The sequence below is a fragment of the Diceros bicornis genome, chromosome 10 (genome assembly GCF_020826845.1).
Source record: "Diceros bicornis minor isolate mBicDic1 chromosome 10, mDicBic1.mat.cur, whole genome shotgun sequence".
NCBI classification, from domain to species: domain Eukaryota; kingdom Metazoa; phylum Chordata; class Mammalia; order Perissodactyla; family Rhinocerotidae; genus Diceros; species Diceros bicornis.
In genome coordinates this window covers 82,962,271-82,975,618 of record NC_080749.1, presented here as the reverse complement: position 1 = coordinate 82,975,618, position 13,348 = coordinate 82,962,271, and the positions used below count along the sequence as shown (strand labels likewise).

The following is a 13,348-nucleotide window of genomic DNA, read 5'->3' as shown; positions in this document are numbered from 1 at the left end:
CATGGAAAGTGTCCCACGTCCTCCACATGCTCTGGCCGTGTCTAACACATCATCATTGTGGGGGCCGAGGTGGGTGGGTGGGGAGAGAGTCTCAAAGTTGCTTTGGAACAAAAAGCCCTTTATGGAGTAACGGGTCCCTGAAGCACTGTAATCAGTCACTTACACTGATTACTTTCTCAGAGCCTGGGTTACTTTTGGATGTGGATGCCGGGGCCTGAGAGTTGCCAGAAGGGACTAGGGCGGTCCCAGGTGCTTCTGACATCATAAGGCGCACATACCTGGGACCCATGCGCCAAAAACAGCACCCGGTGAGTTATTACAGTCACTGAGACTGAAAGCAGGTCCTGCCCCTTCTCAGGATTCCCTCTTGCTTTTGGGACTGTCCCTGGCTCTGAGGGGAGACCATTGGGGTGCCCTTGGGGTGACCTGGGTAAAGTGTGTGTGTCTCAGGTGGGCGGGCTGCTCTGCATGTCTGTCCAAGGGGCAGTTACGGTGTCCTTCCTGAGCTGGTCACCTGGCGTGCAATGTTTAATCTTACAACAACTCCAGGATCTTCAGCATTAGAGGTATTAGCTTCAAAGCAAAGCCTAAAATCTTACTTCACATGCCAGGGTTTGCCCTGCAACTCATTCATGTAAAAGAACTACCTGGGTAATTGTGTTATCACTCCGACATAACTCATGTGCTATTTTTGCTCACAGTGAAGGCTTCCATTAAATCCATCAAACTTTCCCAGCACGTAATTCTGACTGGCAGTTGCTCTGGTCCTCCAGCATTTTCTTTGCTAAAAGCTGGAGACTGATGATGGGGTTTTAGCGCCCTGAATCTCCACACACTTGGTGCATGTCTGTTTCTGAATGGGAACAGGGATAGACGCTTCACCTCATCTCACACCCCTCCAATCCTGAACGCAGCCTAAGGTACAGCTACACTCACACCTCACCCCTGCATGGACCGGGCTGCCCTCCCCACTGGGTTTGAAAATGGCCTGCTGCCTCCTCTCATGTATCCCAGCCCTTGGTGTCTCACTGGGAAGAACCACGCAGAGAGACATTCACGTACCCATACAGTTCTCCAGCGGGACGTCAGTGCTTATCCGAATGTCATCAATGGCGATCTCTCCCGAGCGTCCTTTTCCTATAACTCCCTCGAACACAATCTGGAAGCCAGAAGAACAAAAGCCAGGGTTAACTGAGCTTCCTGGTCCAAGCTGTGCAAAGATTTCCAGTTTTCCGTTAACTGCAGCTTATAACGTGTGTGTGCGCGCGCGCGCATGTGTGTTTTACTGCACCTGGTACACATCTGTTGACCAAATGGCTACGGTGCTTCAAGTTGCAATTTAAAAAGAGTTGGCTCAAATCAAATGCACACTTGAGGAGATTAAAAAATATATATAACACGGTGAAGCACACTGTTGTGCACTAACTAGAACGTATCAATTAAAAGGATCACAATCAGTGTGTGTTTAAAGGAGGGTTGAAATGTCCCTAGCCATTTTTGAGGTTCCTTTCTCATAAATCTTTCAAACGCCCAATCCTGGTATTTGGAAACTCAGAGGACATGAGCAGGTGGGGGTGAGGTGAGAAATACCGTGTGCTGGGTGTGGATTGCCTTGGGGGTAACATCGTCCTATGGCTCCATTGTTACAGCAGGAGGGAAATGATTTGCTCCTTCACCAGTTGTTTACTAAGCACCTACCCCGGGCTGGGCACAAGGACAGTTATAAAACCTAACAGACAAGACTGTCCGCCCAGAGCCTCACCATCTAGTGGGGGGGGGAGACAAAATGCAAACACGTGCTTACGACACAGGGCATTAAGGGTTATAACTGGGATGCACGTGGGGCGGGGCGGGGCGGGGTGAGGGTGTCTGGGACACCTTACAACCTGGAGAGGGACCGCAGGCTGCACACAGCAGCCCCTCTGCCCTGGGGTCCTCCCTCATTCCTCCTTCTCGCCCTCCCCAGGTTCTCTCTGCAAACTAGCTCTTGTCCTCTGGCAGGCTGAGCGAGCAGTTGGCTGCCTCACCAGCCATCTGTTGCTGCTTCTCGTCTGGGGAGGGGCAGGTTAATGCTTTGGCTGGTTCTCGGTCACCTCTTCCACAGCGTGTCTACTCCTACCCAAGTCTCAGCCACAGCTGTGCACACCCATCTGCACCCCAGTCTCTCGCTCTGTGGGGCAGAGATAACAGAACCCAGCTCCCAGAGCTGCCGGGAGAGAAACCACTCATTTAGGAGGGTCTCTGGTCTGCTGGCCGCTGAGCGAAGACAGCATCCCCCCTTCCTGTGTTCACGCTGGCTGGGCCAGGTCCAGGAGGTTGTCCCCCTCTCGTCCTTGGAGGGTGAGGGCTCCACAGGCCTCTTCCCTGTGTGTGGAGTATGTGTTTGTGTTTATTTCCCTGGCTTCTGTGTTCCTTTGTCAGCCTACCTCACAGCAATCTAAAATAAAATGGAGAGAAGAAACAGTTGTTGGGGAAGATTTCAGCAATACAAAAGGCAACAGGAGGAACAAAGAACCAAGTCTGGGTGTAGAGATAGGCACATTCTGAATAACAAATAAGAGTGTCATTTAGTTGTCATGGCAACATGAGAAACACAATGAAAACGGCAGCGCTGAACCATGTTCCCTAATGATGAATGGGCACGGCCCTTTGAAATACTGAAATACAGATCAGGGCGATTGCCTGAATCCCCCGCTGTCTCCGCCACCCCACCTGGTACTCCATGTCGTAGCTGGGCAGGATGATGCGCCCGTGTTTCCACTCGCTGCCCTGGTCTTCACGGATGACCCAGAGGAGCTTGCTCTCCCGGCTGGCCTCGCGCACCACCTGCAGTGCCAGCCCTCGGCCGCCCGTGGCTTGGTACTGGAACTCCATGCACACCGGGCTCCGCGGCAGGTGCACGGGCGGGCTGATGAGCCGCGCGTACTGGCCCTCTCGCCGGCCGTCACTCTGCAGCCGCAAGAAATTCCTGTCATCTGGGGAAACAAGCCCAAACAGAGGTTCCTGGTAAATGCTTGGGAGAGATGCTGGTTTGCAGCTTCGGCCCACCCACGGGAAAGCTGGGACCAGAGTTTGGATGTCTTTGTTCTCCAGGCCCTGCGTCCCTTTCTTAAGCCTCCTTCAGAGCCTTGATTCAGAGGCTACATCCTCTAGAAGCCCTTTCATGAGTCTTGACATCAAGTCGGTCCCTCCTGCCTATTTCTCTGCATCGCTTTCCTCGTTCCTCTTTTACACATGGCACCCAGCATGGTCAGCCTTATGTCTGGCTGGTTGTGTCTGCTTGTTTTCTCCCTCTAGACTCTCAGAGGCCAGACCCATTCTTGGTTTACCCAAAGGGCCAACGCAGTCTAATGAACTGAATTACAAGGGGGTGAGACTGGAGGATGACTCTGCTAGAGGAGAGGATGACTCTGGCTGGGTGGTCTATGGGTCAAGCCTTTGTCGTCTTGGCCAGGCACCGTCCACAGGGAAGACAGAACCTTCTGTTGCCCCCCAGGGCTTCTAGACAGTCCCTGGGCTCTGCTGACTGCAGGTTGGAAGTCCAGTGCCAACTCCAAGCAGCACAGGGGATGGTGGCTGAGGAGGGGTGATTCAGGGGGCCTGACACCTCACTCCCTTCCCTGCCCAGCCTGGGAAGCCTGAGGTTGGCCTTTCTCAGGGAACCAGGCAAACACAGATCCAATGATAACCAGCCCTGTCATCATCGCTAATGAAGGCTGTGTGTTTAGCAGAAAATATACACATGTGGGGAAATCAAGGTTTCACCCATCCAAACGTTTGGAGAATGGCCTTTTGGCTGATCAGTTTTCAAATACATCAGACATCAGGTGAAAGACTGAGTTTCCATTACCATGGGCAGACTCCATGCCTTGCAGAAACAGGTGTGGGGACCTGTACCTGCAAATCCAACACACACAGGAGCACTCTGGCCACTTGTACAGCAGTAAGGTGGCATTTGAGGAGAGAATCTCACCATCTCCCCTTGGCCCTGGTACATTTTATGCTGAACACTTCTGCAAGATGGCAGGGGCACTTCTGCACCACATATCCAGCACACACCACATGTCAGACACCTCAGGATCATGTTAATCTGAGACATGTGCACAGAGCGTTCTTACTCAACAGGGACTGTGAACATCCTGGGCTTGTCAGCCAAGGACAGGCGGGGACTCCAGAGCCCAGAATCGACAGGGCACTCACTCCCTGGACCACTGGTCTGCTGTTGTTACTCCTGTGAGGTCATCTTCCCAAGTGAGAGCTGAGCCTGTGACCGTCCTCCCATCAGTGGTCCAGAAACAGCTCCTCCCTCCTCCTGGCCGCCTTCCTCCTCCTCCCGGCCACCTGGTCCCCTCCTCCCTGGCTCCCCTAAACCCCGTGCGGTTAGATTCTCCGGGGTTATTGCTCCAGAGCTACCTTCTCTTGAAGTCACATTGGAGCAGTTTAGCGCGCGTGGGCGGGACTCCAGGTGTGTCTCCTTAACCACCAAGAGCACGGCGTCTCATGCCCCAACGTGAGACCTCTTCAAGACCAAGGCCAGCACAGATAACTAGGCAGCTGCCTACAGCAGAGAAGGTGTGATCTGCTGAGGGAGGAGACACTGGTGCCACAGTCAGACACTCGAAGATCTTCTACACCTGTGCTTCTCCTAGGAGACGCCGTCACCACCGCTATGGATGATGATAATCGAGTCAGGTTTGCACAAGCCTCTACAGGGGACAAAGCACACTCACATGCATTATTTCATTTCATCCTTGCTATATGCTTGTGAGCTGGTTCTTATTAATCTTACTTTGCACAGGATGAAGAAACTGAGGCTCAGAAAGGTTCAGTGACTTGTCCAAGGTGGAGAGGCTAGTAAGCAGTAGAGCCGGACCTGACTCGGTTGTCCTGCCTCTGTATGGTAGGCTCTCCACTTCAGCCATGTCCGGCTACCTTCCCCAAGTCCAGGTAATCCATCACATCTCTTCAAGGCAGACTGGCTCCCCACGGGCCTGGCCCTCCCTCCTCACTGTACCTCCCCTCTCCCCACCACACCACCTCCCCCTCTTCTGCTAGTTCTTCTCCTGGGCATTCTGGCACATTTCAACATTAATTCCTCTCCTCTCTCAACAGCCTGAGCATTTACTGACTGTACCACTGATTTTACCTTGTTTTTAAAAAGACTTGAGGCCACTTTTCATGCATTTCAGTAGGTACTCACCCACTGCCTGGCACTACAATTTAACTGTTTTGCGTGTGTCTTTCTTACCGCCCCAGTTAGATGACAAGGTCCTGGCCTTACACAGATAAGGGTATGTATATAAAAGCTTCTTCTCCCTGGCCCTAGATAGTGACATAGATATGCCACTACTCAAGGAAACTCTGTCCCCATGAATGAATGAATGACAAACACATGGATGAAGAATGATGTGAGGCTATACACCAGAAACGAGAACAGAGGGAGAGCCAGCCAGCTTCCAGTCAGTAATCCCTCAGACTCACACGATCTCTTACAGCTCCCCCCCCCCCCGCCCCCGGGCCCTCAGCCCTTCTCAAAGGTGAGGCGCACTGACAGTAGCAGGGTGGCCCGGGCCAGTGAGGTGCACTGACAGTAGCAGGGTGGCCCGGGCAAGCACCCAGGCCACCGAGCCACCACTGAGAGCCCCCAAACGCTCAAACTCCAGTAATTTCCAAGCCCCTCCTGTTTCCACCTCATGTATAAAGGAAACCAGATTTCAGAGGCTTATTATTCAGCCTTCTTCCTTCACAGTTTCACAAATAAGACCCACTTGCTGCCTGAAAATTGCTTGGCAGAAATACTGTCACTTGTGTGAATTTACATTCTTAAGCGGCAGGGAATCATACGTAATGGGTAGGATTTAGTAAGTAAAATGTGTGTGGAGGTGTAAAGAGCCGGGCTGGCTGGATTGACCTGGTCTGTGCTGTTTGCCCATCCCGTGGCAGCAACTTCAGGCACAAGTAGGCCCGAGGTTTCGCAGACCGCCCTCCCGGGGACCCGAGCTGGCCCCTCTGCTCTCCCCTCCTTTCCTCTCCTCTACCCTCTCTCTCCCAATCAGATGATAATCACTATGCATGATTTAGAGGACCCCTAGAAGACCGGGGAGTTAATGCTGGTGGCGTGCTAAGCACGAGCAGCTGAAGGAGCATAATTCAGCGCTGACATCTGAGCTAATCCACTAGTTTGCAGAATCTCCAGACAAGCAGGCCTCTGAATTCCTCTGAGTTAAATCATTTGTGCCCCACTTGCCTGTTAAGTGCTAGGAGCTCGAGGGAAGAAAGATGATATGTAAATTTAAGGAGTTAGCAGTAGACTTCAGTCAGAGGGACGCTGAGCTGCAGAGCATCCCTGCCTGTCACTGAGAGGCCTGATTAGAACCAGGACATCATGAAGGCATGGCTCAGACCAAGGAAAGCCGGCAGGGCTCAGGGGGAGCAGGGGCAGGAGAAGTGATGTCAGCTGAGCACCTACTGTGTCCCAGACACTGCCCTGGAGGCGCTGTCTGCCCGTCTTATGGAATCTCCTCTGTGAAATCAGGACCATTTCCTCCATATTTGACAAAAGGGAAGCTGAGGCACGGGGAATTGAAGTACTGTGTCCGAGACCACTGCTGGAGAGGGATGGACGTGCATGTGTGCCCTGATTGGACTGAGTGGATCGCCAGAGCATGGCCTCTGTCTGGACTGGGTTCCTGGCTAACGCTTGCTGGTCTTTTAAAGCCTCAGTCTTCCCATCTGTGAAATGGGTATAACAGCAGCACTCCTGCAGAGGGCTGTGAGGGGGAGGAGAGGGAACGAGCTGTGTGAAGTGCTTTGCACAGTGACAGGGACCCAGTGAGAGCTCAGGAGAAACTCTGGTCTTTACTACTACCACTATCACTGTACACACTGCCCCCCGGGCTTGCCTTTCTGTTTCTTAGAAAGAAAAGGGTCAAAAGGGTGCCAAGAACCTGGGAAGACCTGAGATACTCAGAAGGAAGTACAGTTTGGCTTGAGGGCAGTGGGGATGTTCTCAGGAACGAGACGGTTCCCAGCAATGTCCTCAGCCCAGAACCCATGCCAGCCCCACGCCGCACACCGTGTGCTGTTGACCCCACGTCCCTCGTGTCAATCTACGTACACCTAAGATAATCGAACAATCTAACAGTCTCCAATAATACATGGCTCTGAAATGAGAGTGGGACCTCCAGAGACCGTTCAGATCGGGCCACCCTGCTGCCCAGAGGAACTGGGCTGAAAACATCCCCAAACACCTGTCCCGCCTTCGCTTTAAATTCTCCAGAGAAGGAGCTTCCAGGGGCCACGTCGGCAATGCGTCCTCTGGGTCACAACCCCAATGGTCAGGAACCTCTTAAATTCAGCTTTAAGTTCTTCTGCTGTCACTTAGACATGTCCTCCCTCTATCCCTGATGGAGCACAGCCAGTTTCTGTCCTCTGACTTAGAAACGTTTTCGCTCGTGAAGAATTAAGACCCTTGGTCTTCGCTTCCCTGGGAAACACACCCCTTTCCCCTTTAAATGTCCGCTTTCCAGGCCTTCAGTTATGGTGGTAGGTCTCCACTGACCCCTCTCCAAGCTAAGTGCTTCAGTTCTTTTAAGTCATGGCACTCATATATGTGCAAGAAGTGAAAGTCTGTTCTTCTGGAACATTCTAATTTATGGCCCACCACTGCTAGACACAGAGGAAGTTTTAAGCACACAGTGGCTGATGATTACCTGGTAGAGCAAAGGGTGGGCGTGGCCTGGGTGGGCTGCTTCACTGACTGACTTGGACTTTAAGGAAGAGCCCTTTGGATTGTTAAGAGGTCCCAGAACATCGAAGTTGACCAGCTAAGAAGCAGCCCTGCCTGCTGGAGGCTGTCTTCCTGTTCTCATAGCTGATACCAGCAATGCCGGCAATGGACAGCTTCCAACAAAAAGACAATGGAAAGGAAATACGTTCAGTTGTTGAAAAAGAATGAAGCAATAATGTCCCAGAGACACAATCCCTCTCCTCCTGGCCCTGACATACCTGGAGGCATTTTACTGGGTCTTTGACTCAAAACATCTGTTGTTGCCCAGGATACAGGGAAAACAATCGCATGGGAATGAACAACAGGAGTTGAAAAGGGCGGAGGGGAAGTGCAGAGGACGGGGTCACTGAGGCGTTTTAACCTGCTGCTTCTCCAGAAAGGGTCTCCTCGAATTTCACCTGGCGATTTATGGCCGCATCTGCCTGCAGCTGCGTAAGCGCCTCGTGAGCACGTGACTGCGGTTGGCACAACAGCCACAGAATCAATTGTGTCCAGACCTTATCAAACCCTGAAATAAATCACCAGTCTGATTCTCCTGGCTATCGCCAAGCCAAACACACCATCTGTCTAACACACACATCTCCTGGCTAGCTTCGTGCCCTCCTACTAGAACAACCATCTGAAGGAATATTTAGTGTTGCAGGAGAGGCAGTCTCTTTGTATGGGTCATGCTTACAACATGAGTCAGCCCCTCAGCTGGCCTCCCAAGGTCAATCTATCTCTGCTAAGGTCCTCAAATTAACAACCAGCTCAGGGAAACCCTGACTTTGGATGACTCAGCAGGATGTTCTCAGGGTTTACACTCGATCTTGTGGACATTTGCGGTTTCAGGCCTGGCGTTGGCAGGCATCTACCGAGAGCTGCTTTTTGGTATGTCAGCTTGCATGGAGGTTTTGCAGTCGCGGCAGTCTTGTCATCCTTCCGCCCCTTCACTGTCAACGCACACCCTGCTGGGGAACTCAGCAACCACGACTTTCAGAAAAAAGGAGTCGTAGCTTCTCCCCTCTACTGCTCTCTTTTCTACAAAGTCAGAGATGCTTTCCTTCTCACTTTCCTTAAAGAAGGGCCTCTATGCTTCCCTTTCCCAGTTGAAGTTATTCCTTGAATACTGGCTTTCTTTTGGCCAAGCTGTTCCTGGTCTTTAATTATCTACCATGGTCTCAGCCCGAGAAGTTCCCATCTCTGTATTTGCAGGGGCTGTGCCCCAGCCAAGCCGCAGCAACCTCTGTCTGAAGGCAGTTCAAGCTAACGACAGTCCAGTGCTCGGAGCGTTTGCTGCCATGGGTCCCACCTACGGGGAAGGTCTTTTGAGTTCAAAGAGTTGCTTTTTAATTCACAGAGTCACTGCTAGCTTGTCGTCAAAAGTCAAGCCCTTCATAAGCAAGTTCACTCATCAATTATTTCCTTTGGTTTCTTTACAGCCATCTACCCACCATACCCACCCACACTTCATCTTCTCGTGTGCATGACCCACAGTGAGTCACAGTGCTGGTCCTCTCATCTCATGGAGTTCATTCAACAGCCCAACCTGTATCAAAAAGGCTCTATGAGAAGTTAACAAGTCTACCCCTTACATTTGATGGACTAGCCACCATTTGTAAAATTCGAATATTTCAGAACATGGTATTCTTGACTTACTGTCACTCAAGTTTGTTTTTGACCCCAGAGCAAAGGTTCTGTTCTCTCAGTCCAACAGACATATAAATGCTGGGCAGCCAAAGCTCTGTCCTCTCATAATGGCATCCTATCCCAAATGGGCTTTGCCTGTTTTCTTTGTATCACGTCCATGACTGGAATTTACTGAAATGAAGTAACACTGTAACCATACTTCATGAGGTTAACGAGTGTATAAGAGAGCCCACATGTAGGGAGACCAACACCTGAGGATTCTGAAGCTGACCTAGCCTTGTACTCTTCACCTCTAATCTTCTTGTCTCATTCCTGACAACAACAATAATAACAAAACAATTATTATGGGTCTTCCCTAGTGTTTCTTCTTTGGGGATGAATGGAATGGCTCCTACACTATCTAATGCTCAGCTGCTTGCGTCCTTTCCTGTGGGTGCTCACTGAGGTAGGATGACACGGTGACAAGAATACCAGCCACTGAACACTCCCACCAAGGGATCATAGAGGAGGCACCTTCCCCTAATTACTTGCTTCTTGGTTTACACCAGACCAAGGAGCAACAGTGTCAGCGAGAGCCTGGAGGTCACTCTCACGTCCATGCCAGAAGGTGCGAGAGGAGGGCTGACCAAGGCCATGTTCTGAGATGATGTGCATGCCCCATATCTGTGCCGTCCAACACAGGATGGCTACTGAGCCCTGGAAATGTGGCCAGTGTGATGGAAGAACTGAAGTCTCAGCCGTATTTAACTTTAATTAATTAAACTTGGAATGGCCACATGTGGCTCGTGGTCACCATCTTAAGCAGTGCAGTGCTAGACACATGGGCTCACTACATCACCTCAAGGAGTTCTGCCTTGTTCCTTAAAGACCTGAATCTGATCTTCCTCAAAACTCTCTTTATGATCAACGCACTCGAGAATGTCGGTAGAGAATATGGCGCTCCCACTCCCCACCAGAGGACACGCTTTCTGTATCACTGTAGCTACAGAGAAAAGGCCGAGTGGAACATGGGACTGGCTCCTCTGCAACCACAAGGGGTCAGTGAATTGGGAACAGGGTCCCCAGGGGCTAGTATGAACACACTCCAGGCTTCTAAGCCACAAGCAAAGAGCTAAAAAAAGAAACGCTGAGTGTCATGAAAGACTGTCTTGAAAAACAAAACCCGTGGAATGAACCAGTGGGTGTCTTGTCAGCCTTGAGCAACCATTACCACCAGCCAAAAGAACAGACCTAATTGCTTACTTAAAAGGGAAAAAAAAAGAAAAAAACAAACCATGAGAAAAGAACTAAATCAGAAAACATCTGAGGAATGTGAGTCGTTTCCACAGACACTTGTAGCCCAGTAGCCGGCTGTGCTATTTCAACATGGCGGCTCTTCCCCCTCCGCCCTGCCCTCCCATCCCACCTCCTTTCTTAGAGTAATGACTTTGTTTACCTATCTAACAAGGGGCGAACAGATGGCACTCTTCTCTTCAAGAGCACAGCCGCCCCTCCTCGTGGAGTGCGAAGTGTGGGTGACGCAGCAGCTTTCGGGGTTGACTCGGGAGGTCCCGCCACTCGGATCCCGCTCGCCCTCGCCCTGCTCCTGACCGAGCACAGCTGCTTCCTTTCTCCCAACTGCTCCCCTCGGGGCCCATCTTGTTTTGAAGAAGAAAGGACCACCCTGAATAGAAAAGGCTTTCTGTCCTCTCCTGCTTAGAGCTGGGGATGAAGTTTTGTCAGGAGGAGGAAAGTAGGAAATAACAACAAAGGATTTTAAATCAACAGAGGACAGAGGGAAGGGCTCTGAAATCAACATCACAATTTCATCTTCTGGAGCAGGCTACAAGTGCCACTCTTCCAAGCTTCAGGGATTTTTCCGGAAAAGGAAAATAATTATTTTCCTTCTCAGTGTCTTAAGGGAGAAACACCATTAGGTCCAGCCGTTCCTTATGGCCCTAATTCTCTTTCTGTCCCCAGCCAGCCAGCCGAAGGTTGGAATTCTGCCCGCTCTGCGAGCTCGCTCTGAAAAGCCCTCCTGAACCGCAGGACGGATGAAGCAACTGGAACAGGACGAGGACTAGCATTCCCAGCTGGCAGCCAGGACCCGGCATGGGGCACTCAGGTGGGGGCGAGGCTGGGCGAGGAAGAGGCAGAGAGGACAGTGAAGCGACAGAGGTGACGGCCAGGGTCAAACGGAGAGTAACGTAAGCTCTCCAGAAGTGTCATGAGCTCATTGGTGGCCTTGTCGCCTGGGCAGGGCTGGCCTCAGACATTCTTAGAGAATATCTGCCCAGAAGAGTGCAAGGGAGGAGGTGGAATTATTAGAAAGAACCCAAAGATGGACGCTGAGTAAGAGCCAGTAAGGCTCCCTGTGCTGTACCAGCACATCCCTTTATTCAAAGTGCCTCTGCCAGCTGCCCCGTATATACATCCTCAGACACCCCCATGTATACACACCACAAACACACCCAAACACAGATGTACAGACACACATGCACACACAGATTCACATGTACAACACATGCACACACATATTTACAAACACATACACACCTACAGATAGAGACACATAACGTGTCCACACACACAAAACACAAACACACACACTACACATACACGCACATACACAGGTACCCCCCGACTACACACATATACACTGCACACACATACACACATACCCCACAAACCTTTATGTTCGGATAAAAAGTGGGGGTTGGGAAAACAACCAATTAATTGGGCCAAGTCTCGAAGGAGAGGAAATGAAATGAAAAATCCAGGCTGGGTTATAAAAATAAGTATTTTTTTCCAACGTGCAGGAGGCTCATTATATTAATTAAACATTATTGCGTGAGCGAGGGGAGGGCGGGTGATTATGGCAGGGACGAGGGTGAGCACTCCTGCCTGCTGCCGGAGGCAGTGGTGGTCTCAGATATTAATCTCGCTGAGCACTCGAATGCTGAAGAGATAAACACTTGAAATATGAAAATGTTTTTCTCCAGAGCAGACGCTGTGACCCTCCGGGAAAGCAAGTGCAGGCTGGGTCAGGAGGCCGGCCTGCTGTGCTCTCCTAGCGTCTGTCCCACGGCCGGCCCTGGGGTCACAGGGGACATGGCCAGTCCTGGGGGTGAGGGGCAGCAGAGTGGCTCTGGGGAACCCTGCAGAAGGGGAGATCCCTTCCCCCTTTACTCTCTAGTCTCTATTCTCTAGTATCCAGTCTAGTCCCCCTTATTGTCTAGTGACATTTGCCCCATTAATTTCCAGAATTGACCCCTTTCCTCTCAAATGCTTGTGGGGGCCTAAGGTCCAGGCCAGGGATGTAGGAAAATTGAAAGCTTATGCACGGTGTGCTGGAGCCAATGTGTCCTGGCTTGTGAGAGCCGCTTGTTAGATTTTCTGGAATTTTGCAAGCCAGTCAAATGCAATCATTATTAAAAATTAAATTATAAAAAGTTACAATTACGTTATATTAAAAACTAAAGGTAATAAATTCTCAAAACTCAACACTTTCTAATTATTTTAATACATTTTACCGGTATCTCTGCTCCCCAAGTTATTTATACGTATTGTATCTGTATGATGGAAAAACGATATAACGCTGTGTTACTGCACTTCTCCATCACCCCCGACACCGTCACGTTGGCAGCTGGCATTCAACCACAGCAGGAGTATTTACACCACTGAAAATGGCAAACCTCACCAAGTAGGGCTTTGTTAATCCCCAGAGAGCTGGCTGATACACATTTCCCGGAACAGCACTGTAAAAGCAGGCGACGGTGGGGATGGGGACAACTCTTGCTGCTACGTGTTCAGAAGGGCTGAAGGTCCCTCTATCAACAGGGTTGGGGGAGGCCTCTGAAATCTGGCTCTCTCAACCCAAAAGCGGTCCAGCAACATCTCAAGGACTGGCAGCAACACTCCTCCGGAGGCCACGTGCCAGGCAGCTCTCTG

The 13,348-nt window shown here is 50.9% G+C and overlaps 1 protein-coding gene across 2 annotated transcripts in view; it reads right to left on the bottom strand.

Moving 5' to 3' along the window:
- NRP2 (neuropilin 2) overlaps positions 1 to 13,348 on the bottom strand; it is a 112,251-nt gene that overhangs the window by 30,753 nt on the left and 68,150 nt on the right. For both annotated transcript variants that reach the window (XM_058549668.1, XM_058549667.1), the window contains exons 13-14: positions 2,713 to 2,975; positions 1,063 to 1,159 (exon numbers count right to left, since the gene is read on the bottom strand). In XM_058549668.1, the coding sequence (XP_058405651.1) occupies positions 1,063 to 1,159; positions 2,713 to 2,975 (360 nt within the window). The remainder of the gene's footprint in view (positions 1 to 1,062; positions 1,160 to 2,712; positions 2,976 to 13,348) is intronic.